The sequence below is a fragment of the Mobula hypostoma genome, chromosome 11 (assembly GCF_963921235.1).
Source record: "Mobula hypostoma chromosome 11, sMobHyp1.1, whole genome shotgun sequence".
NCBI classification, from domain to species: Eukaryota; Metazoa; Chordata; class Chondrichthyes; order Myliobatiformes; family Myliobatidae; genus Mobula; species Mobula hypostoma.
Window position 1 is genome coordinate 100,850,417 of NC_086107.1, and position 25,091 is coordinate 100,875,507.

Here is a 25,091-nt window from a genome sequence, read left to right on the forward strand (position 1 = left end):
TTGGCGAGAAATAAGCAGTAAGACATTTGGATCTGTTTTGCTCACTGCGGTTTCAAACATTCAGGCTTGAAAATGCCAGAAATGGCTGGAAGTGAAAATGAACGATTTCACTACTTCAACAAATGAGGAATTATAAAGAATTTGAAGGTATCGATAATCATCTTGAATGTTACAATGAAAATAAAGATTTGGAGGATGCAGTCATCTAAAACATTGTATGAAGGCAGGCCATTATCTGCAGCTAGGTGTCTGTGCTGATATTGTTCATTTAGAGTCAATCATAAGAACACAACAGATGAATTCCTCCGTCGATAACTATTAGGAACTAAGACACAGTTTTATTGTGCTGTAGAGGTATTGGTAGTGTTCTAATTTGTTCAGTATTTCATTTAAATACATGAATTGTTACTCGCTTAAATAGTAGCTTGTCTTTTTTATACCTTTAACTATTTCCATGAAACTTCAGCTAATTGGGGCAGCTGCTTAATTGGGCCAAAATGTACTGGTCCCGATGTGTTCCAATTAACTGGAATCCAGTGTATTAGAAAATAGTGGGTATGTGAAAGCATACTTGCTTAAGGAAACTTGAAGATACAAAGGAGAAAGGAAATAGAGCAGTGAAGGGGAGCCTTTAGTGGCTGGCTCATTGGAGATACTCTCCAATTAGTATACTGACTAATACCATAACAATTAAATTTTGATTAAAGGAAGGAAAAACAACAAGTTAGTTTAAGAATATTTAATAATGAGGCCCAGGCTCTGTCTTTAGATGATAAATGCTGGAAATCCTAGGTAGGCTAGGTAGCATATGTGGAAGAGGAAACAGAATTTAATGTTCTGAGGAAACATCATCAACTTGAAACAGTAGTTCTAGTTCACTCTTCCACAGATACTCTTGACCTTCTGAAGATTTATTCATAGCATTTTCTGTTTGTATTTCAGATTTCCAATAGCTAGTTTTTCTTACCCCCGGAGACTGGAACAATTTCTTGCTCTTCTATGGTAAACAGCAGCTTAGAATGCATGTAAAAAGGACTGAATTATAGAGTAAATATACGGTCAGAAATTGAAAACACTTTTTAACACAAAATATTTAAAGAACTTTGTAGGAATGTTATTGCCCTAAATGTGACACAGATACAGAGAAGATATGGAGGTTGACACCGGAAGATTTGGTTGACGTAGCACAAAGAGGAAGCTTAAAGGAAGAAAGAAGCAGGAATGCAAGGAGATGCAAGTTGAAGGCTGCATTGTTGAGGTCCCCAATTGGAACCATGCATTTGAGTTACCTGTTCAATGCAAATCAGTTGATGGGTTATTTAATACAAGAAAAAATCTAGCTTGTATAATTCACCATAGTGCCTATCTTGAGCCTGAAATGAAAATAGCTATTATTATAATTTTTTTTTTTACTTTCCTCTTGCAGTTGATCCGGTAGCCCAAGTGAACCAGGCATTTTGTGAAAATTTACTTGAGAAAGCCGTATACTCGCTAGTCAAGCCAGAGCTTGAGGATGCTGGGTATGTACGCTAGTCTGATGTCAAATCAAATCAAGTTTAATTATCGTTCGACCATTCATGGATACAGCCAAGGTGCAAAATGAACATAGTACATTCAAAACAGCGAGCAGAGCAAAAGCGTAAGTCATGCAAAAAAACCCACAGACGTACATGGCTGGGAATGGATGAGGTAGATGAACCAGTCCATCTTTTCCTAGAACAGTGGTTGGTTTTACAGAAAGCTAATTGTTTAATTGCATTGGAAAAAATCGTTCTTTATAGGGCAGAGATTTTTTATACAAATGGAATAAAGCATCAGTGGATAGCTTGCACTTGCTAGCATCTACATACATTATACTTTATTGTCACCAAACAATTGATACTAGAACGTACAATCATCACAGCGATATTTGATTCTGCGTTTCACTCTCCCTGGAGTACAAATTGATAGTAAATATTAAAAATTTAAATTATAAATCATAAATAGAAAATAGAAAAGGGAAAGTAAGGTAGTGCAAAAAAAAATCGAGAGACAGGTCCTGATATTTGGAGGGTATGGCCCAGATCTGGGTCAGGATCCGTTCAGCAGTCTTATCACAGTTGGAAAGAAGTTGTTCCCAGATCTGGCCATACGAGTCTTCAAGCTCCTGAGCCTTCTCCCGGAGGGAACAGGGACGAAAAGTGTGTTGGCTGGGTGGGTCGTGTCCTTGATTATCCTGGCAGCACTGCTCCGACAGCGTGCGGTGTAAAGTGAGTCCACGGACGGAAGTTTGGTTTGTGTGATTTGCTGGGCTGTGTTCATGATCTTCTGCAGCTTCTTCCAGTCTTGGACAGAACAACTTCCATACCAGGTTGTGATGCACCCTGGAAGAATGCTTTCTACGGTGCATCTATAAAAATTAGTGAAGGTTTTAGGGGACAGGCCAAGTACATGTTAAGTAATTGAAATGAAACTGCCATCTAATTTCAAAAAGGGATACATAATGAAAATCGATTCATCGTGTGTGTCCTAACTTGAAGCTATCATCAGAAAAAAAATGATCCTGTGGTTTTGTAAGTAAATTTCCTCGACTAACTCTCTTGAGAGAAACAAACCATTGTGGTTTGATTAAATTCCTGAAAAAATGCATATTGTCCTTCAGATTGGAATCGAGAAATCATTTCATTAACAACCTTCATAACTCCTACTTCTTTCAATTATGTTGCCTTTCATTTTGGGATTTAAATTTCCTCTTAAATTTATTTATTCATTCAATAAAGACATTAGTTTTGATTATTTTGGTATTATCAGGTCCTGCCCCAAGATTATTTTGCTTTAGGTAACAAAGGCAAATTACTTTAAACAAAATGAGTCTGAAAATAACTTGCAGTATAAATATTCTCATTCACAAAAATTACTTATGAATATCCAGAATTCCAGTGTAGAATCAATCAGACTTTTGCCAATTTTGAAATGAGGAATTGAAAAATTTCCATCAGTTTAATTTGGGTACGTTTATGTAAATATGGTTTGCCTAACTTCAGGAACCAGAAAAAAATATGATTTAAAATGTAAAGCAGCTGAGTTGCAACTGATCTTAAGTAGAAGATCTAGGTTGCATCTTTGTTGTTAAAAAACCACAAATTCTCTATCCATCCGTAAGAGCATAAGAAATAGAAGGGGGAGTAGGCATTCTGCCCCTCTTGCCCACACCATTCAATATCATACCCAATTACCCTATTCCTGCCTAATCTCATATTACTTGGTCTCTTAATATCCACTAATCTAGTTAAATCTTTGTATAATATATTCATTGTCAGAGTCTATACAGTCCAATTGGGTAAAGAATTATAGAATCACTATCCATCGGTTGAAAAAATTACTTTGAGACTGTGATTCCTTCTTGTAGACATCCAGGCCCATGGAAACCACACTGATCTTACCTTGCTGAGTTCAGTAAGAATTTTAGTATGTTTCAATGAGATCACATCTCATTCCTCCAAACTCAGAAATATATTGGCCCAGTCAACGTAAATTCTCATACAATAAAGCTGCTTTTTCAAGAATCAGTCTTTGAACTTTACTGCACTCAATTGCCTGTATACCTTTACCAAGGTAAGCACACTCGACTTGTACATAATATTCCAGATCTGGTCTTACCAAGGTCTTGTCTAATTGACCCATGATATCTCAAATTTTATAGCACTAATGGACACTATACAATTTCCCAGTTGCTGCCGTCTTTTGGAAACACTTCTCTCAAATGGGGACTTGTAATATGTTCAAAGTAAATTTATTATCCCAGTATGTATATGTCACCGTATACTACCCTATGATTCATTTTCTTGTGGACATTCACAGTAGAACAAAGAAATACGATAGAATCAATGAAAAACTACACACAGAGACTAACAAACAACCAATGTGCAGAAGAAGACAAACTGCACAAAAATAAAAACAAATAATAAATTCATTGAGTTGTAGAGTCTTTGAAAGTGAGTCCATAGGTTGAGGAATCAGTTCAGCATTGAGTGAGGTTATCCACACTGGTTCAGGAACCTAATGGGTGAATCTACGCAAACTTCTAAGAAAGTAGAGCCGTTGCTGTGCCTTCTTTATAATGGTACTTACAATCAGGTCCTAGGGCACAGTAATGCCAAGGAATGTAACGTTACTGACCCTTCCACCTCCAATTTCCCCTGATGAGGAGTGGCTCATGGACATCCGGTTTCCTCCTGTAGTAAATAATCAGCTCTTTGGTTTTGCTGACACTGAGTGAGAGATTGTTGTTTTGATATGTGGTATTGAATGACCAACCTACTGTAACTGCTGAGCAAAATGAATCAGAATAACTGGAATTAATATTGATATAATTGGAAATTGGATCTCAGGGTTGTATATGGTGACACATATGTACTTCGGTGTTAAACTTACTCTGAACTGTGAACTTTGGCTACTGTTTATGCTTTTATCCTTAGAAAAGCAAATGCCAATTTTAAATATGGATTTTTTTCTTTAAATGATGGAGCTTTAAGCTACAGAAATAACTATGTAAAATAATAATTTTGAATGTAGCAGTGAAATACCCTTTGAGAAGCACATAGATCATTGTAAGGTTAACCTACAAATCCTTGTGTGAGTTCAAACCACCTGTCTGTTTATAACTGCTGAGTTCCTCCAGCATTTTGCTTGGATTTCCAGCATCTGCAGATTTTCTCTTGTTTGTTTATATTTTTTTCCAGTTCTTTCCATTCATTTCTTCGACTCTTTATTTGTGACTACCATTTATCTTTCTCAACCTTAAACACTTTCACCACCTGTTAGTGACCAAAACTTCAGTCATTGCAGTCACGGCACTCCAGTTCTATGTAGTCACTCTGTAAAACTCTCTCCCCACCTCTCGCACTCTCTCCAAAACTTTGGGTCAATGGTTTCAACCAGGAACTTCTCCTCTGTGTCCTGCTGATCATTCTGTCCTTTTATTTTTGATTAAAAAATGCAGCTAGAGGCACCATTTATAACAAGTGCAGGTGACAGACGGGTTGAGGTAACATCAAATAGAATGGGGCTATCTAGAGATGGAGTATTGTGCCACAGCAGTTGGTGTTATTGCTCAGAAGTCCATATTTGATCCTGCCACCTGTGTGACGTGTGCACAATCTCCCTGTGACTCATGAGTTTCTTACCACTTCCGAGACATGCTTTTAGATTGATTGGCTACTATGTGTTATCCCCAGTGTAGGTACATGACCATAAGACCATTAGCCCTAGGAGCAGAATTAGGCCATTAGGTCTGTCATCTGCTCTGCCATTCAATCATGGCTGATTTATCTTCCTGCAGTGGGAAGGTGAGTGAAATTAGATTGCAGGTTACAGGGAAATGAGGATAAATTGGAGTAATGGAATTGTTCTCTTGGAAGCTGACATTGATCATATGGGCCAAACGGCCTCCCATTTTATACAAAGTAGATAACATTCCAATGTACCCATTAGGGTGCGCTAGAGTGTTATAGAAACAGGGCACTGAATTCTGACTCTCTTGGTTAGTCAACTGAGAAAACTGTTTTCCAATCTGAAAATGTGCTGCTGCTGGTCCTCATTTCCTGAGACAGGACTAGCAAAGTTATCTGGGAGATAACTCTATCTCGAATCTGGTGTGTCATGGCAGGACATGTGCACGAGGACGCAGGGGTCGGTGTACTGTGGATAGACCAGATGATTTAGGGGGTGGGGTGATGGTTAGTGGTAGCCCGTGCTGGGCCTCTGGAAGTAGTTCAGTGGAGCATTCTCAGGGACTGGGAAAGCAGGAAGCAGGAGAGTCTGCAATGCGGAGGTGTGGCGGGGGGGGGGGCGCGCCAATATATGTCCTGATGCAAATGGAGATTGGGACGACTAGTAAATGGGTTAGGTTGATAATATCATGGTAACTGCAGGGCATGCTGGAGATCAGAAAGGCTGGGTATTAGCTGGGTGGGGAGGGAAGCCTAAAGGTGTACAGTAAGTCAGTCATATCACGACCTAGTTTGCTGCTGAAATATGTAAAAAATCATGAACTACCCTGCAATAATGTTTGGAGAAAAAAAATGTTGTGTGTCCATATTGGAATTTTTGTCTGGATCACTGGGGAAACTGGTAAATATAGTCAGATTTTTTTTAAAGAAAACAAGCTGGAACTTGGAAAAAAACCTACTTTGAAATGCTGGGCTATGGGGAATAAAACAACATAATGCAATTGAATTTGTGAGCGGTTGCCTTCCCATTTAGGTGATAGTTTTTTTATGTAAATACCACTGCCTGGTCTGAAAGCATTTGTAGCCATTTCTGAATTTGTTTGATACAAATGTTAGTTGTTCCTAAACTAGCTAGAATATATTTGTGGGATCGTGATGTTCCTGAACTGACAGAACCTACATTATATTAACCAACATATATTGTCTGTTACAGAGAGTTCTCCAATGCTTTCGAGTACTTGCAGTTACTTAAAACTTGTGCTGATACAGCAGGTAATTGGACACAGGCATTTTCCATTGAATCCAGTCTGAGGAATACTGCAGGTGAGAGCTCAGCTTTGAAATGATCTAATACTGATCTAATATGGATATCCTTCAATAATTTTTACACGAGTTCAAGTTGGCAGGACATTTACAAGGACAGGTGTGTAAAGAGGTGTGTAGGATCATTGGAGACCGGAGTCACCCCAACCACAAACTGTTCCGGCTGCTACCATCCAGGAAATGGTACCGTAGCATTAAAGCCAGGACCAACAGGCTCCGGGACAGCTTCTTCCACTATGCCCTCAGACTGATTTACTCACGCTAATTTGAGTTACTCTATTTTACATTGACTTCTATTTATTATAAATTACTATGATTGCAAATTTATATGGAGACGTAACGTAAAGATTTTTACTCCTCACGTATGTGAACGATATAAGAAGTAAAGTCAATTCAATTCAAAGCTCTGTCCCAACTGTACCTTTTTGTGCAACATGTGACTTTCACTTTAATTTATCCTGAGTCCCTGTGATACTTGTCTCAGCCAGTATTTGATAAATTGTTAGCAAAAACTAAGACCGGTTTCTGAAACTATTTTGAATGATTTTGTTAGCTATTTTTCAGTATGTTAATTAATGGAAAGAATGCTTTGCTCTGAAGCTCGAAGTATATTTTTAATATTTATCCAAACAACGCGACCATCTTTGAAGAGCAAAAGGAATTGTTTGTGTCTGTAAATTAATCATTCATGTCACTTTGCCAGGTCCAGATCCTGTGAGTAAGTGGTGGACATCAGTTGTCGCATTCACTGTACACTGGCTTCAGGGTGACGATTCAACAGCGAAAGGATTGTTTACTGAAGTAGAACGAATACCCAAATCTCTGCAGATGTCTGAGTATGTCTATATTTCACTTTTCTCGCATTAAGTGAAGGTTTTTAACTTCAAGCAGCAGGATATAATTATGGAAGTGAAATAAGTTCCTTGCATGTACAGATTGGGTTTGCTTTAAAATGTTGTACTTTAAGGAAAAGTCTTGATCAATTTTTTTTAAAAGCACAGGAACAGAAAGAGACCCTCAAGCTTATTCCATCATTTAGTTAAGCAGTTGCTAATCTGCAGTTCCTATTCTCATATTTCTTATGACACAGAGGCCATTTAATTTATCAAATGAGTCTCAGAGCAATCTCATTAGTTATATTACCCCACTGACCAGTGTGTCCTCCAAGAGGACCACAACTTTGTGGTTGATTGGAGGATTGCGTGCTTCAATGACCCGGAGAGCTAGGTTGGCTGGAGTCAGGCTTTGGCTCTTGGTAGGGTCACCCATGCCAAACAGGTCAAAAGACAGAGGCCAGACTAAGAGTGGTCCACTGGTCTTCCAGGCTCGGGGGTTTAGCTGAGGGCTAACAACTCTGATTGGTAAAACAAAATTATTACGGAAACAGCAATGAAGAATCCTTCTAAATCTGAGTGCAACAGTATTCCTGACTCTCCACCCAGAACTTGCATGACTGACAGTAGTGAAAACCAAGAGGAGGCTACTGACACGATGAAGGAAGCCCTGAACCCCACCAGAGATGGAGGATCTTCAGTGCTGCCCTAAACACCAACGGCGTAACAGGCAGTAAGAAAACTGATCCACCTGAAACTTATTCCTTCCAGTTTGCCATTCAATTTCCCCATGAATTTTTTACAAGCCAGTTACCCTGGTCAATGAACCAGGCACCAGCTTTGGTATTTGTGAGGTAACTGCAGCACCAGGGTGGTAATGGAGGGAGCCCATCTCGTCACACAGATGTGCAAACTCCACATAGACAGCACTGAAGGTCCTGATCGATCTGGGTTACTGGAGCTGTGAGACAAGTTCAGTCCTCCTCTCACGTTGGGAAGTTCTGGAGGTTTCAAGGGGCAGCTATTCCCAGATTTTGAGAAGTGTATCCTGATATTCCTCCTAAGTGGTCTGGCTCCTCCTACCCAGCCACTTCCTTATTTTGAAGTCCAACATCATAGGAAGTGAATTCTCTCTTTAAAATTCAACCTGATTCAACTGAAACCTTTAATTTCCTGTGACCATGGGAATGAAAATGTATGCATCCTGACTCTCATGATCCTGGTTACGGAGTGTGATCTCAACTGAGTCATTTGCAAGTTCCTTATTGGAAACTTGCTTCCTAAAAAAAATTTAAAATAAATCAAAGCCTGAGAAGTTTTATCATAAATGTGAGCATGACCATTTACCCGTTTACACTCAGTGGCCACTTTAGTATAAGGAGGAGTGTACCTAATAAAGTGGCCACAGGAGTGAAATCCAGCGTGGTCTTCTGTTGCTGTAGTGCAGCCACTTCAAGGTTCAACATGTTGTGCATTCAGAGATGCTCCTCTGCACACCACTGTTGTATCACAAGGTTATTTGAGTTGCTGTTGCCTTCCTGTCAGCTTGAACCAGTCTAGCCATTCTCCTCTGACCTCTCCTATTAACAACACAAGTATGCAGATGCTGGAAATCCAGACCGACACATACAAAGTGCTGGAGGAACTCAGCAGGTCAAGCAGCATCTAGGGAAATGAATGAACAATTGACATTTTGGGCTGAGACCTTTCTTCAAGACCAGAGAGGAAGGGAGAAGACGTCAGAATAAAAAGGCCAGGGGAGGGGAAGGAGGACTAGCTAGAAGGTGATAAGTGAGCCAGGTGAATGGGAAAGGTAAAGTGCTGGAGAGGAAGTTAATCTGATAGGAGAGTTGACTATGGGAAAGAGGGAAGAAGGAGGGGCATCAGGCAGAGATAATAGGCAGGTGAGGAGAAGAGGTTAGAGTGCAGAATAGAAGAAGCGGGAAGGGGGAGGGAAAAGAAATTACCAGAAGGAGAACTAGATATTCGTGCCATCAGATTGAAAGTTACCTAGACGAAATGAGGTGTTGCTTCTCTACCTGAGAGTGGCCTCATCATGGCAGAAGAGGAGGCCATGGACCAACATGTCAGAATGGGAGTGGGTATAGGAATTTAAATGGTTGTCCACCGGGAGATTTGATGGATGGAACGGAGGTGCATGACAAAGCAGTCCCCCAATCTGTGACGAGTCTCACTAATGTAGAGGAAGCCGCATCAAGAGCACTAGACCCCAATAGGTTTGCAGGTGAAGTGTTGCCTCATCTGGAAGGACAGTTTGGGGCCCTGGATGGATGTAAGGGAGGAGGTAAATGGGCAGGTGTAACATTTAGGGTGCTTGCAGGGATAAGTGCCAGGAGGGAGATTAGTGGGGAGAGACAAATAGACAAGGAAATCACGGAGGGAGCGATCTCTACGGAAAGCGGAGAGTGGGGGGAAAGGCAAAGATATGTTTGGTGGTAAGATCCCATTGAAGAGGGCAGAAGTTGCGGAAAATGATGTGTTGGATATGGGGGTTCGTGGAGTGCTAGGTAAGGACAAGAAGAGCTCTATTCCTGTTAAAGCGGTGGGAGGATGGGGTGAGCGCGGATGACTGGGAAATGGAGGAGATGCAGGTGAGGGAATCATCAATGGTAGAGGAAGGGAATCCCTCCACCATTGATGCTTCACTCACCTGCATCTCTTTGAAGAAGAAAGACATCTCTGATGTCCTTGAAAGGAAAGTTTCATCCTGGGAATAGATACGGCAGAAACAAGAGAACTGAGAAAAGGCAATAGCACTTTTACAGGAGACAGGGTAAGAAGAGGAATAGCCATGGGAATCGATAGGTTTATAGTCAAGATAGCCATGGTAATCGTAGGCTCTCATTAACAAGGCATTTTCACCTGCAGAACTGCCGCTCGCTGGATGTTTTCGTTTCTCGCACCATTCTCTGTGAGCTCTAGAGACTGTTGTGCATAAAATCCCAGGAGATCAGCAGTTTCTGATATACTCAAACCACCTGGTTTGGCTCCAGCAATTTTTCCACAGTCAAAGTCACTTAGATCGTATTTCTTACGCATTCTGATACTTGGTCTGAACAACAACTGAACACATGCCTTTGTGCATTGAATTGCTGCCACATGATTGGCTGGTTAGAGATTTGCATTAATGAGCAGGTGGCCTCTGTCTCATATCGTCTCATGAGGGATGATTTATTCCTCCAATATCATATTACTGTGAGTTAAATGCCTTTATGGGGAAAGCTTAGAAACTTAATTTCTGGAAATAACTCATTATGTAAAATCAGGGGCTAGGGAAGTTTTAATTACAAATAATGTATGATTTGTCCTCCAACAAGAGAGTTAATCCAACTCTACAATAAAATTAACATTTCAAGGTATTCCTCTCTTGTATGATTTTGTTTTTTCTTTGTTTCCCCAATGTAGAAGCCCACTGCCAAAAGCAATTCTTTACGTCTATAAAGCGATGCAGACAACCCTTTTGGGGAAGCGAGATGTTCACCAGACAACATTCCTGCACTGCGAGAGAGCCAGTGGATACCTCTGCAACAGTTTGACTGTCTCTAGACCACACCAGGATACAAAGCTTCACAAGGTACAGAGCTGTGCATTGATATCATCCCTTTGTGCAAAGTGGTTTTCTGCACCTCAGCAGTAGGTTTGCAATGTCCCAGCTGCAGCTTTAAGCTTTATAGCATAAAAGGCACCTGCTTTTGTATGTAAATCCAGGGCAGAACAGGTCTTTCAAAACTGAGATGGTGGCCTCTGGGGTGCATTGTAGTTGCATTGCATGTGCCAGCGATGTTGTGCAATGTGTCTGCAGTGCAATACAGAGGTGTGCCCTGGGCATCGAGAAGTGAACATGATTTACACTAATCCTGGTCTTAGAACTCATGGCTGGTCATGTCCTTTCAATATTGTCACAAGTCTGGTAGGACTTGTCAGTGCCCTGCCATTCACTGTATGAGAGTTGTGGAACACAGAGACCTGGGAGTACAAGTTCACAGTTTGCTGAAAGCAGCCACGTTGAAGAAGGCATTTAGCATGCTGGCCTTCATCAGCCAGGGCATCAAGCGTAGGAGTTTGGGCATTACATTGCAGTTATATGAAGCTTCACTTGAGTATAATGGCCAGTTTTGGTCACCCTGTTGTAGGACAGACATAGTAAAGCTGGAGAAGGTACAGAAGAGATTTATGATGTTGCCTGGACTGGAGCATTTGAGTTATAGGGAGAGGTTGGCCATGCTAGATCTTTATTCCTGGAGCACGGGAGAGTGAGGGGGTGACCTCATAGGAATTTATAAAATCCTGAGGGGCATGGATAAAGTGGGCAGTCATAGTGTTTTCCCCAAGAATGGGGAGCCCAAAGCCAAGGGACACAGATGTAAGACAAGAAGGGAGATATTTAAAAGAGACCCAAGAGGTAATTTCTTTATATAGAGGGTTGAATAAACTGCCAAAGGAAGTAGTCAGGGTGGGTGTAATTACAACAGTTAAGAGACATTTGGATTGGTGCATGGAGGGAAGAATCTGGGAGGGTTAAGGGATGAACACAGGCAACTGGGATTGCAGACAGGATGTTATGGTCGGCATGGGCCAGTTAGAGCAAAGGGTCTGTTTCCATGCTATCTTATGACTGTAACATCAGACCAACGTGCAAGATCTTTTCAATATGCCACTGACATCTTAAAGCAACACCTAGCCTTTGTCAAAGGAAACAGGTGATTTTACACGACTGCTATATGCTCACTATGAGTCAGCCCCATCTCTGGTGCTTATCTAAGTTTCCATCGAATGTATCTGTGTTATAGATTTTCATTTCATAGGGTGTAGTGAGTCTCACGTTCCTACCACTGTTAAAGAAAGCTTGGGAGCGGCACGGTGGTGTAGTGGTTAGCACAACGCTTTACAGTGCAACCTGCCTGGGTTCAATTCCTGCCACTGCCTGTAAGGAGTTTGTACGTTTTCCCTGTGACCGCGTGGGTTTCCTCCGGGTGCTCTGGTTTCCTCCCACAGTCCAAAGACGTGTCAGTTGGTAGATTAATTGGTCATTGTAAATTGTCCTGTGATTAGGTTAGGGTTAAATCAAGGGATTGTTGGGCGGAGTGGCTGAAGGACAGGAGGGGCCAATTCCTTGCTGTATCTCAATAAATAAATAAATAGAAAGAAAAAAAGAGAAATAGATAGAGAGAGAGAAAGAAAAATACCTTCTACTAAATTCTTCATCAGTAATGTTGGTGATCATCTCCAACATTGTTCTCTCCATCAAGTTGAAATTGAAGTTATCTTTAGATTCAGAAATGGTTTTATTAAATGGCAAAACTAGCATAGGGGATCAGATGTTTGTATCTTCTCTGTCTACACTGTCCAAACTCGACCAGTCCAGCCTACTTCTGTGGACTGGGGCCCCAAAATGTTCAGTCTTCCTTGCTAATTAAGTTCTGCGATCACATTTGTAAATCTGTTCTGTACTTTCCCAAACACTTGGATTTTTTTGTAAGGTGGAAATCAATATTTGTAACAAATCTGAATAACATCTTTGCTTCTCATTGCTTTGTTTCTAGAAATTAACTCAAGTGATTGGTTTGTTCCTTCATGTCATTTTAACCTGTACTGCTGATTTTGGTCATGTATACCTTAGAGATCACTAATTTACAGTGGATGTTGTGAAGCCATACTTTTATCCACTCCTTCCTCTCTCAACTTTTCAGAGGCAAATAAAATCTGCACTACACAGATAAAATTTCAAAGGATCTTTTTATGGTTCTTCCTTCAAAAGTCTAAGCAAATTTCAATGCTGTATATCCCAAATTGTGTTTTGTACATAGCAATACTAATTTAGTATTAGGGAATTATGATGCTAGTTGATTTTACCTCAGTAATCACTGGAGGTATGGAGAAGTTAGATTTGGAGGAAGATAGGAAGTTATCAGGGAAAAGAGAACTTTTAAGAATATGAGCAAACATGGCAGATAGAAAAGAAAGTTGGTGAAGATTGAATTGGGGCAGTTCTCAAAGATGGAGAAAGTAGAGAACAGTGTGTAAGTTGGGCTGCAGGAAATCATAGTTAAACCTGGTGGCAAGGAGGAAAGAAGAGAGGTGGCAGATGCAACTGACTGGATGGTCTCCGTGAGAATGCTATGAGCTCATCATACAGAGATGCATGAGAGGGTTTGAAGAAGGGAGGGAAAGCAAGGGGTTATCTTTGTTGTCCTGCATTCCAATCATGTTTAATGTGATTGAGCTGGACTTGGCTTCATTCAACATGTTTCTGTTTTAAGAAATAAAATTACAAATTTTATAAAGCACTCAGCTGGTCAAACAACATCTGTGGAATGAGAAACAGAGTCAATGATTTGGATCAAAGGCCTCAGATTGATGGTACTACTTCTGTCCAGCTTATGTTCAGAATTCATATTCTCAATTTTTAAATTGCTGATGACATTATTAAAATAAAACTTGAATCAAAAGAGGAGGAACAATATGTTAGTTTTCTGTATAATTAGATGATAGAAAATCAATTAATTATGAATTCTTGCTGTAGTTCTGCATGTGGTGCTTCATTTTGTTAGTATCCCTATATTTTAGACAGCAGAAAATAAAACCCATTTAATTCCATGCCATTCAGTCTTTTCAGTTTGCCATTAAAACCTGGGTCGGTTTTTGTTTCTGTTCATATTTTAGCATTTATCACAGACTTTCACTTTACTCTAAACTTCCCAGAAGTGATAGAGACATAAAATATGGAAATAGGCCCTTTGGTTTACCAAGTATGTGCTAACCACCCATTCATACTAATCCCACATTAATCCCTTTTTTAAATTTTCCCTACATTTTCGTCAACTCCTCTGCCCCACCCCAGATTACATCACTCATTGACTAACTAAAGGCAATTTACAATGGCCAATTACCTACTAATCTGCAAACCTTTGGGATGTGGGATGAATCTGGAGCTCACAAAGGTGGAAATATCCACATGGCTCAGGGAGAATGTGGAAAATTAACACAGATGTCAGAATTGAACCTGGTCTCTCTGAGTCAGCAGCTGTGTGCCTTTCTCTTCTTAGGAAGGCGTTTGATTTGTTTTTCCAGTTTAACCTTGTGCAGCATCAATTATGAATGGTCAGTGTACAGCCCCAAAGAACGATACTGAAATTCATGTTTTGCCCATTAATCCTTGCTGACGGCTACTGACCAGGAAGATTATGCCATTGTTTATTGGCCCATTTCAATTAACTTTTAAATCCAGTGGTGGTTTAATCAGTAATATTTCATAAGTTAGTTAAATAAGTTTAAGCAAATTCAATGTGTCACAGTTGGCATCACTGTCAACTCCAGAGGGTTATATTCAAGCCCATCTCCATACACTTGACTTGGGTTATCATTTCACTACTACATTCCCATCGCTAAACTAAAAATCTATTTGCCAATTTAAAACAGAGATAAAGATTGCACAATTTTTTTTGAAGAGCAACATTTTTCCTGTATCCACCATAACTGGAAAGTTTTAATTGGCAATTTGTGTGATTCTGTTAATTGTACCTTGTTGAGAAGAAGCTGATTGCCAGCTTTCCTTCCAAAACAAGTCATTATACTTCAAGGGTAGTTTATTAGCTATGAAGCGCTTTAAAATGACGTTAAATAAGCTCTCCATAGTGTATTCAAATATTTAATTTTGCAAGTATAGTGTGAATTAAAATTCCTCCAGTATTTGTACTCATGTAATCAAAAATTATACTTTATGGAAAAATCTTTAAAATAAATACAGTGGATTCCAATTAATTGGGACACATCGAGACCAATAATTTTGGCCCGAGTAGGTAGCTGTCCAATTAGCTGAAGTTTCATGGAAATAGTTAAAAAGATGAACAAATTATGTATTTAAAAGAAATGCAGAACAAATTAGAACGCGACCAATACTACTACATTACTATAAAACTATGTATTGTTCCTAATAGTTATCGACGGAGGAATTCAACCAGTGTATGCTGCTGTGTTCTTTTGATTGACTGTAAATGAACAAAATCAGCGCAGACATCCAGTGGAGATAATGGATTGCCTTCCTGCATGGAGTAGTTTTGTAATCCAACAATAAATTTCCTGGCACAAAATGTTCAAAAAGCATTGCTTTTGGAATCAGCATTTTTCAGCCTAAGTGGATAACATAAGCACACACAACTGAGGCTTCTTAAAAGCTGTTTCCTCTAAGCATGGTGCAGTTTCTAATGGCCACACAAAAGCGTACAACTGATGCTCGTTAGAAACTGTTTGGCAACTATTAGTCTCCTGTTCCATTAAGTGACATAGAGTCCCAAATAAACAAAGGGAAGTTTGACTAGTTTCTCAATTAGTTTTTGTTCTTTAAGAATTGTCTCAGATAAGCAGCTGTCCCAATTAACTGACAGCCCAATTAACCAGATTATTACATTATTCCACTGTACTAGGAATAGGCACAAATTACCTCATTTGAACATAAAGTTAATATTTAATTGATAATACCTTCAACATGACAATCTGAGGCACCAATAATCCAGCCCTCGATTATTCAGAAATGCTGACCATTCAGCATCTGGCTCACGCATTAGTCTGAAACGTGAATCGACAGTGGAGTGTGCAATTAGGTTGTGTAATCGGACTGTAGCTAGGGCTTCGCTCTGGACTGCAGACCATGCATGCATCTGGAGGTTGGGTAACCAGAGCCGCAGTTCAAAGTGAACATGGAACTTTACAGCTCAGTATAGGCCCTTTGGCCCGCGATGCTGTGCTGACATTTTAACCTGCTCTAACTCTTCCCTCCTATATTGCCCTCCATCTTTCTATCATCCATGCACGTATCTAAGAGTCTCTCAAATGCCCCTAATGTATCTGCCTCTACCACCACCCCTGGCAGCATGTTCCATGTACTCACCACTCCGTGTTTACAAAAAATTTAAGCGGAAGATACATTCCTCCGACACTGGAGGAAAGTGTATTTAAGTGTTGACTTCCCTCCCCCTATACTTTCCTCCAATCACCTTAAAATTATGCCCCCTCATGTTAGCCATTTGAGTCTCAGGAAAACAGTCTCTGGCTATCCACTCGATCTGAACATCTTGTACACCTCATCCTCCTTCACTCTAGAGAGAAAAGCCTTAGCTCACTCAGCCTATCTTCATAAAGCTTGCTCTCTAATCCAGGCTGCATTCTGGTAAATCTCTTATATATTTTGTGTATTTCACACTCCCTTTAACCTCATCAGTTTAACTGGATCATTCATTATACTATTGTGAAACATGTTAAAAAAACGTGAAATAAAGGCATTTTTGTGTTTTAGTGGAATTCTAGTAACTGCTACTTCAATACTACGAAAGTGCCAAGGGTACTGGATTTTCAGAGTGTTACTGGTATCAAATAATGTTGATTTAATAATTTGCTGTAATTGTTTTTAAATGTCCTTTGCCTAATTTTTATTTTAAATTGGGTTATTATTGCAAAATTGGGGGAAAAAGGTAATGGTGTGAAATAAATTATTTAATAAAACAGAGAAAAGGTCATCATTGCTGAACTGTCTGGAGATGACATTTTTGTTTTCGTTCTGTACTTGCAGGCAATGCAGTTGTTGATCTGCGACATTATGCTCTCAATTCGTACCACCTTGTGGCAGAAACAGACGAATTCCGGCCAAGCTGTGGGCGAGACCTACCAAGCCTCAAGTCTAGAACTGAAAGGATTCCAACAGGACTTGAGCAGTCTCAGGAAGCTCGGCCAGACATTTAAACCAGCACATCGTAAGGTAAGCAAACACAGCATGTGAAAGATCTTGCCAGTTATTACATGTTGGGGCAGAAGATCATAAGCACATTGCCCAGAAATTTTTCATTACTCATACTGCACCCCTATTAAGTTGGAACTGAATTGGTCTGATTCATTGAGACAGTTGATTCCAATATCAATATTTTGTTAAGAAAACAGAGCCAGTCATAGACTTCACTGGTCTGGAGGGGCTCACTATCCACAGTTCCTGCATTCTTGCACTTGCCTATTACCCCTCCACCACCCTGAGTTGAGCAGCTTGATGCAAGTGTCAGCTCAGCCATAGGGGACACGGTGTGGTGTGAAAGGCTCAGAACTGATTCAGTAAATGAAAAAGTTGCAGATGGAGCTTTGACTCTTAACAAAACTCCTAAAATTATATATAGCTTTCAGTTGTCACTGAAACATTTTAATAAATTATTAAAACTGCACAAAATTTAAGAGTTGACAATGAAGTTAATTAAAAATAGGTGATTAAACATATTAAACTAAAGCAATTAATATTTAATAAAAATTTTGCCCTCACCTCCTACTTCAGAGGCTTAGAAATCACTGGGTCTGATCTGATGGAGTATTTTAGAGGTGTTTTTTATTGACTAATGCTGGAGAGTACCAGCAGAAAGCATATCGCTGTTGTGGAGTCATTGCTGGGCTGAGTAAGTCTAGTGACAGTTGTGGCACCATCCCTTTGGTATGTCCCAGAAAACACACGTCCAAGGCTTGCAGACAGTAGTTTGAACAGCTGAGTGCTGGTGATTGTCAGGTCAAGCCTATTTGTACCTCGGGGAACTTCACACAAAATGTAAATGCAAAGTTTGTTATTTAGGTGGTGGACAGATGTTAGTGCTGCTGCCTTGCATCTCCAGCAACCTGACCTTGAAATCTTCTCTGTATGAAGTTTACACATTCTCCCTGTGACCCCATGGGTTTCTTCTGGGTGGCGTGACTTGCTCCAGTCACCCAAAAATGTCCTATTTGATGGGATAATTGTAAAGTGATGGTAGTGTAGAAAGCTAGATGCTGGGAAAATATTCAGAGGAATGAGACTGATGGGATTCTTTGGAGAGAGGGGAGACTTGATGGGCTAACTGACCATGTGGTGTGGAAGTAGGTATAGACCACACAAAAGCCCATGCAATTCAGATAGTAACACAGTCTTTTTCATTTAACACCAGAACAGACAGACCTCAGTGTGTGTATCCTCATTTCTCTGTGTACCTGTTGTAAAGTAAAATGCCAATAAATTTGTAATGTGTGAATTGGTTTAATGATGGCATTACTGAAACACTAATCTTAAACTAACGGAGTCATAGTTTACTTTCGTAATCTGTTTGCGTCAGAATTTCATCTATATATCCCATTTCATTAAAAGTGGTAAATCAATAGAAATAGGTCTTTTTTTAAAAAGAAGATATTAGAATGTTATAAATAGGGTTCATTTCTAGAAATATTAAACAAGGTCCACTGTCCAAGTGTGCACTCCAGGACAGGCCTTGCCAGCCACATATGGACTTACCAGCAATGACTGCACAATTCTTCAACCAGTGACTTCTAGAACATAGTTCTTGATGAATTCAGGCTAATCAACTATAATACTGAAACGCTGGGTGTGGGCTAATCAGGACCTAGCATGAATCCACTTCATGGAAATTCAACCCTAGCGACATGGAAAAGTTGATGATTGAAATCCACATAATAAAAATGTCCCACAGCAGAATGATAAATACTAAACACAAGAGACTCTGCAGATGCTGGAAATCCAGAGCAACACACACAAAATGCTGGGGGAACTTAGCAGGGCAGGAAGCATCGATGGGCCAAAACCTTCCATCAAAACTGGAAAGGAAAGGGAAGAAGCCAGAGTAACAAGGTGGGAGGAGGGGAACGAGTACAAGCTAGAAGGTGATTGGTGAAGCCAGGTATGTGGGGGCGTGGAGATGAAGTGAAAGCTGGGAGGTGATGGGTGGAAAAGTAAAGGGCTGAAGAAAGGATCTGATGGGAGAGAGGAAAAGCGGTGAGGCATCAGAGGGGGACAAAAGAGAGGTGAGCAGAAGAGAAATGGTAAGAGGGGAGCCAGAGTGGGGAATGAAAGATGAGAGAAGGGGAAGAGATAATAAAATTACGTGAAGTGAGAGAGATTGATGTTCATGCCATCATATTGGAGGCTACCCAAATGGAATATGAGGTGTTGCTCCTCCAACCTGAGACTGGCCTTATCGTGCAGTAGAGGAGGGAATGGACCAGAATGGCAATGCAGATTGGAGTTTAAATGGTTGGCCACCGGGAAATCATGCTTGTTGTGGACGGAGCGAAGGCGCATGAAAAAGCAGTCCCCCAATCTACATCAGGTCTTAACAATGTAGACAAGGCGATATCAGGAACATCAGATGCAGTAGACCGCCTCGACAGATTTGCAGGTGAAGTATTGCCTCACCTAGAAGGAATATTTGGAACCCTGAATGGAGGTGAGGGAGGAGGTGAAATGGTGGGTGTAGCACTTCTTCCACTTAATAAGTGTCAGGTAGATTAGTGGGGAGTGACAAATGGATAAGAGAATCTGAAACACCTTTCCTCTAATCCTACAAACTATTGAAAAGCACCAATTGACATCTAATTTATGGTGATATTAAGTATTCGTTTACGGAGAAGACTCTGAAACACTTGTATGGCAACATCAAAAATCACAAAAGTAGCCAAAACTCAATGCTTGGGTGGATATAGTAAAGTGTAAAATGAGAGCATATTTTTCCTTCCCGCAATCTACAACTGCTCTGCTGTTTCCTCCTCACTGGAATGTGTTTACTTGGACAGTTATTGCGATGAGAAGCTGCAGGAGAAAGTGGAGGGATAGAGTTGTGGAGAAATTTATACAGGAGTATGATCATTTTAAAATCAATGTTCTCTTTACTGTTGTCACTGTAGATGAGTGAATTCAGGGGGTTGGATGAACAGAACATATTGTGTAATATTATTTTTAAATAGTTTTGCTTTGCTGGCATTGTTTTCAGATGTTTTTGCATGAAACAACGGTGAGGTTGATGGCAGGTGCAAGTCCAACAAGAACACACCAGCTTCTGGAGCATAGTCTGAGGAGACGTACTCCACACCCTGTTCAACAAGGTGAAGTATTGCCCCAGCCTTCCAGCTTCAACCGCTGGAGGTTTTTCTGTGAAATCCACTCTCAGTTTGACAAAGTAGACTGTTATAAGTTTAAAACTGTTTTAAATGCTATTTTTGCACCATTTTATATTCCTGGCTTATTGCGCTTGTGTCACTCCTAGAGAGTTATCCTGATCATCCCACTCCCTGCTCTTGCCCTGTAGTTCTGAAAATTTTTTCCATGTTCTACATCACTGTTTAATCTGCGTCCACTGTCCTCCCAGGCGGTGTATTCTAAGTCATAACAACTCATTGCATTTATTTTTCTCATCATGCTTTAGGTTTGTTGAAAAGTCACCTTAAACTTGTTATCTGTTTAGAACATAGAACAGTCCAGCTTGGTACAGGCCGTATGGCCCACAATGTTGTGTTGACCAGTTCGCTGACCTTTCTCCCGCTGAAAACAGATTTGATGCCTTTATTAAAAACCTTGCAAATGCCATTTGCCTTGTCTCCTTGATGTTCTCAATTCTAAAGAAAGATCCCACCTCCTTACTCCCATTACAGCAAATCTGTACTGCATCCTCTCCTCAGCTTTGATACTCCTCCATACAGTAATAATACAGGAGGCCATTTGTTTTGTTATTATGAACATAATGGAGTTTTTAATTTACTTGACCGTTATTTAGAAATGAAATAAACATGCACACATAAAAAAGACCCAAATCAGTGTGAGAGATTGCATTTAGTAGAGTTTTTAGTTTAAAGATGAATCGTTGATTTGCACCATAATTCTCTTAAAGTCTAATTTGTAGTTTACTATTATGGTTTGCCACCTTCTATCCTAACTCTACATTCTCCACTCTTTTATCAGGTAAAGATTTCTATCCCCTTGTCTCCACCACTGCAATAATTCTGTCTTGTGCTCTTTCTTCCTTCCCAATAACCTCCTGAGGACTTATCACTTTTTAAAGTTTGCTATTCACTTCTTGTAAAATGGTGTTGCATATTGTATTAGATAGGTTGTACTGCAAATCACTAAACTATCCTATATGTAGTACTGAACAATTGAATTGAAACCTACCTAAATAGGTTAGCGTCTGGACAGCCTGCTCCAGCACTTGAAAACCCTAGCAGTTCCTGATAATGTGTCCTGTTCACAAAAGGCAGCTCAAATCCAATTTAGTTAATTAGTACCCATCGGTATATTTTCAGTTGTCACCAGAATAATGGAAGGCGTAATTGATGGTTAGACTTGTTCTAAAATGCAATTGCACTCTGCTATAGTCATTCACACTTCCATTGATCATTACTAATCACTTTATGACACTGAGCCCATCTTTATTCCGAATTGCCACCTTCCTGTGGATCTCCTGGGCTTTTCCTTTTCTGATCAACTCTACATGTTAAACACTATGTAGAGTAAAACTCCACCAATCTGCTTTCCATTGTTTGGAAACTTCAATGGTTTGGCATCAAATCACTGGATACTGTTTCTCACACACTCCCATTTCCTGTGCTCCCTTTTAAATCCATCTTCTTTTGCTTCCCATCTTTTTAAAATCAGTGGGTTTGCTGAAAAACTTATAGTACTAGGCAACATTTGGAGTTAAAAGTGTGTTGCATTAATAGAATAAAGTCTGATAATCCACCAGTCTGGCATCACTAAAGTCCCAGAATTCAGGACTATTGGATTTCCATTGTCGTCGTCACTGTCACAAAAGATTCAATTTAGTTACTCTCAAGACTCCCCAAACAAGTCAATACTGATTGCCTTTCTTTAGCCACTGATGCTCTAAATGCTGGTTTACACCATTCCTCAGAATTGTTTCCAACAATCTGCGCACAACTGATGTTGGCCTCACCTGTGCTACATGGCCTATTGTACCTTGAAGAAACCAAACACAGGTTGGGTGATCACTTTGCACCCGGCCTGCAGGAGTGAGCCTGAGCTGGTGATTGCCTACTACTTTAACTCACCATCTAAATGCCACATTGTTAGTTGCCTCCTGCACAGTTCTAGCAAGGCCCAACAGAAGCTTCAGCAAGCAGTCTGGGCACATTTTTCCTGCCTGAAGAACTCAATATTGAATTCTTCAACTTGAAACTCTTTTGTGAAAACGGACTATTTTTGCCTACTCTTTTCTATTTTTTCCATTCTGTTTTTTTATATACAGGTAGTCTCTACAACATTTCCCACAGACGAAGAAGCTTAACTGCTCTATTATTTCATCCTATCAGAGAAATTACTTCTGTTTCACCTATCACCTTCCTCCATCTTCTCTGTTATATAGATTAGTTTCTTTCTTTTTCTCCCATTTCTGTTGAAGGGTCCAGGCTTGAAATGTTAACCAACTCTCTTTTCACAGATGCTGTCTGATCTGCTCAGATTTTCTGGCATTTTCAGGCCATCCTCAGTCAACCCATTTCAATCTTCCACTTCAAACACCGGTTTCACCTCAGTAGACTTCCAGTTCTCTGTAGCCAAAGAATATTTGAAAGTTCTTTCTTCTTTTAAGAGCCTGGGTTACATTTGATCTAAGTTTATTTTATCCACTCTTAAAAATGTTAATCTCCTTAACATGTCTGTGCACTTTGTTTATCATTTTCCAAATGTCACACTCATTCTCCTCAATGTGCTAATTTTGTTATCTGAGGCAGCTCAGTTTCAAGGAAATAATAGTGGCGGATGGTTCACCTTGCTGAGATTCACATTTTTTTTAAAGTTATCTCTTGTATGTAGAATAGGAAGTAAGTGCATTCCAATATTTGATCATTTCTCACGCGAATGGAAGCTGTAAAAATACTTTGTACTTTTTTAAAAATCAGGTGACCTGGATGCTCTTCCTGGCCAGAGAGAGAAGGCAACAGCAATACTGCTGGCATGTCGCCACCTTCCCCTCTCATTTCTCTCCTCTCCGGGTCAGAGAGCCATCATGCTAGCCGAGGCTGCGCGCACGCTGGAGAAACTCGGAGACAAGCGGTCAGTCAACGACTGCCAGCAGATCATCATGAAACTGGGCAGTGGCACTACAATTGCGGCAAGCTGATGACGGCAGTCTCTGGCAGATCTCCTGACTAAATTCTATCCTATTCACCAAGTGAAGGCCTCAGTAGGGGTTGGTGACCCGAAAGGAACAACTTGGCATATTCTTTTAAGGGTTTTATCAATCTTATCTAAAACTAAGATTGGAATGGAATGTAAAGTTGGATATTAACTGAAGAGGGCCATTAGCTTGTGCTTGCCTTATTGCTCTCACTACCAATCCCTGGACGCTTTAGTTCTTGATCAGAGTGCTGCACAATCCACAAGGTTCCACTCAATAATTTCTTAAATTGTTTCATCCTCATGATCTTGGATGTTTTTGAACTATAGGAATGTAAGTTATCGTGTATGCATTTATAAGAGTTTTTTTTTGTTTAAGATTTCACATGTGAAAGTACTTTGTTTGAATATACAGTCAATAAAGCCACAATAGCTAGTCAAGCCCTTCTCTTTTATAGATCACCTCCATCTAATTGTTTTCTCACCACATAATCCTGATTTGTATCAGATTGATCTCTTAAATCCATGTATTCTCTTGACTGCGATAGGCTTTCCATGCAATTTATTTCACAACTCTCATGCACATTGTGTGAAAAAATTGTAAGGTATTTAAGGCTGATTTGTTAAATGAAAGTTTGTTTTTTACGCTTCAGGTCTCTGTGATCAGTGTTGTTATGGGCTGATCAATTCACATGTTGAGCAAGGTGTTTGGGGCTGTCTCAAAGCTTTACCATAACAAATTCCACTGGACTAGCTTGTCTCACTCGAGTTCTATTTCCGAGTCACCGTTCATGTAGAACAATTCTGGTCCCAACTTAAAGGTTACTCCCAATAAGCTTTAAGTGTTAAAGACATTTGTTTACTGCAGTTGTAGTATTGATTGAATCTCAGAAATTGTTCTTTAACACTGTCATCAAACAAGTGCTCAAAGCTAGTAACTTGATTACATATCAACTCACTAATAGTTAAACATAATTTGAATAGTGCTTGACTCACTGCTGATTTTTAATGATGTAAATCGCAGAACTGAATGGTTTTAAATCTTTGAGATCGATGTTTCTTTTTTTTAAAAAAAGGTTTGAGCTAAAACAAAATGATGCCATAAAAATGTATGGTTGGTGTCGTGGAGTTAACAATTGTAAAATTGTTAATTTTTGGATCTAGCAACATAAAGATTAATTATGAATATTTGTTATAATTTATGAAAGTGTAAAGCGAGGCTGTTGTAGCTATTGTTTTTTATTGTTACACAGGGCATGACTGAATTTCCTCTTTTCAAAGAACTATTCATTAGCTGTGTATAGCTTCATCAAATCTTGGCTGCATCTGTAAATACTTAAGTGCAAGTTTCTTGTCATCTGTTTTCTTGGGTACAGTATGTAATGATGTTTTTGTTGTGCTATTTGGTGTTTTATTTAATTGATAAATATCGTGAAGCTGTAAGAAGATCTTAAGACATTGTATGCAAAAGAATAAAATGCATTTGTGCTGAATTAATTGCATAGAATGGTTTATTTTGTGCCAGAGACATAGAAAACAAAAAAAAACTATTTAATCAAAATCTCCAGGTCCAGACTCAACTTGTCTGTCCTTCTTTATTCCAAATAGTTATCTTCCTATGATTCTAGTTCACATCTCTCAAGCATCAAAGAAATGCTGGAGAGTTTCTGGATGAATGTCCAATCTCTTGGATTTATCAGTAAAACAAACACTGTCATATCCAGAGGAAGTCAAAAGTGCTGTTTAAGATTGAGCATTGACCCATTGCTTTCAATTTCAAGTTTATTG

The 25,091-nt window shown here is 39.7% G+C and overlaps 1 protein-coding gene across 1 annotated transcript in view; it reads left to right on the plus strand.

The window, feature by feature from the left end:
- The window catches only part of LOC134354016 (sterol regulatory element-binding protein 2-like), a 59,370-nt gene extending 34,580 nt beyond the window's left edge, over positions 1-24,790 (plus strand). The window contains exons 13-19 of the mRNA XM_063062671.1: positions 1,427-1,520; positions 6,424-6,533; positions 7,237-7,369; positions 10,793-10,961; positions 16,953-17,138; positions 20,167-20,278; positions 23,087-24,790. Coding sequence (XP_062918741.1) covers positions 1,427-1,520; positions 6,424-6,533; positions 7,237-7,369; positions 10,793-10,961; positions 16,953-17,138; positions 20,167-20,278; positions 23,087-23,307 — 1,025 coding nt within the window. The 3' untranslated portion in view covers positions 23,308-24,790. The remainder of the gene's footprint in view (positions 1-1,426; positions 1,521-6,423; positions 6,534-7,236; positions 7,370-10,792; positions 10,962-16,952; positions 17,139-20,166; positions 20,279-23,086) is intronic.
- Positions 24,791-25,091: the final 301 nt, after the last annotated feature.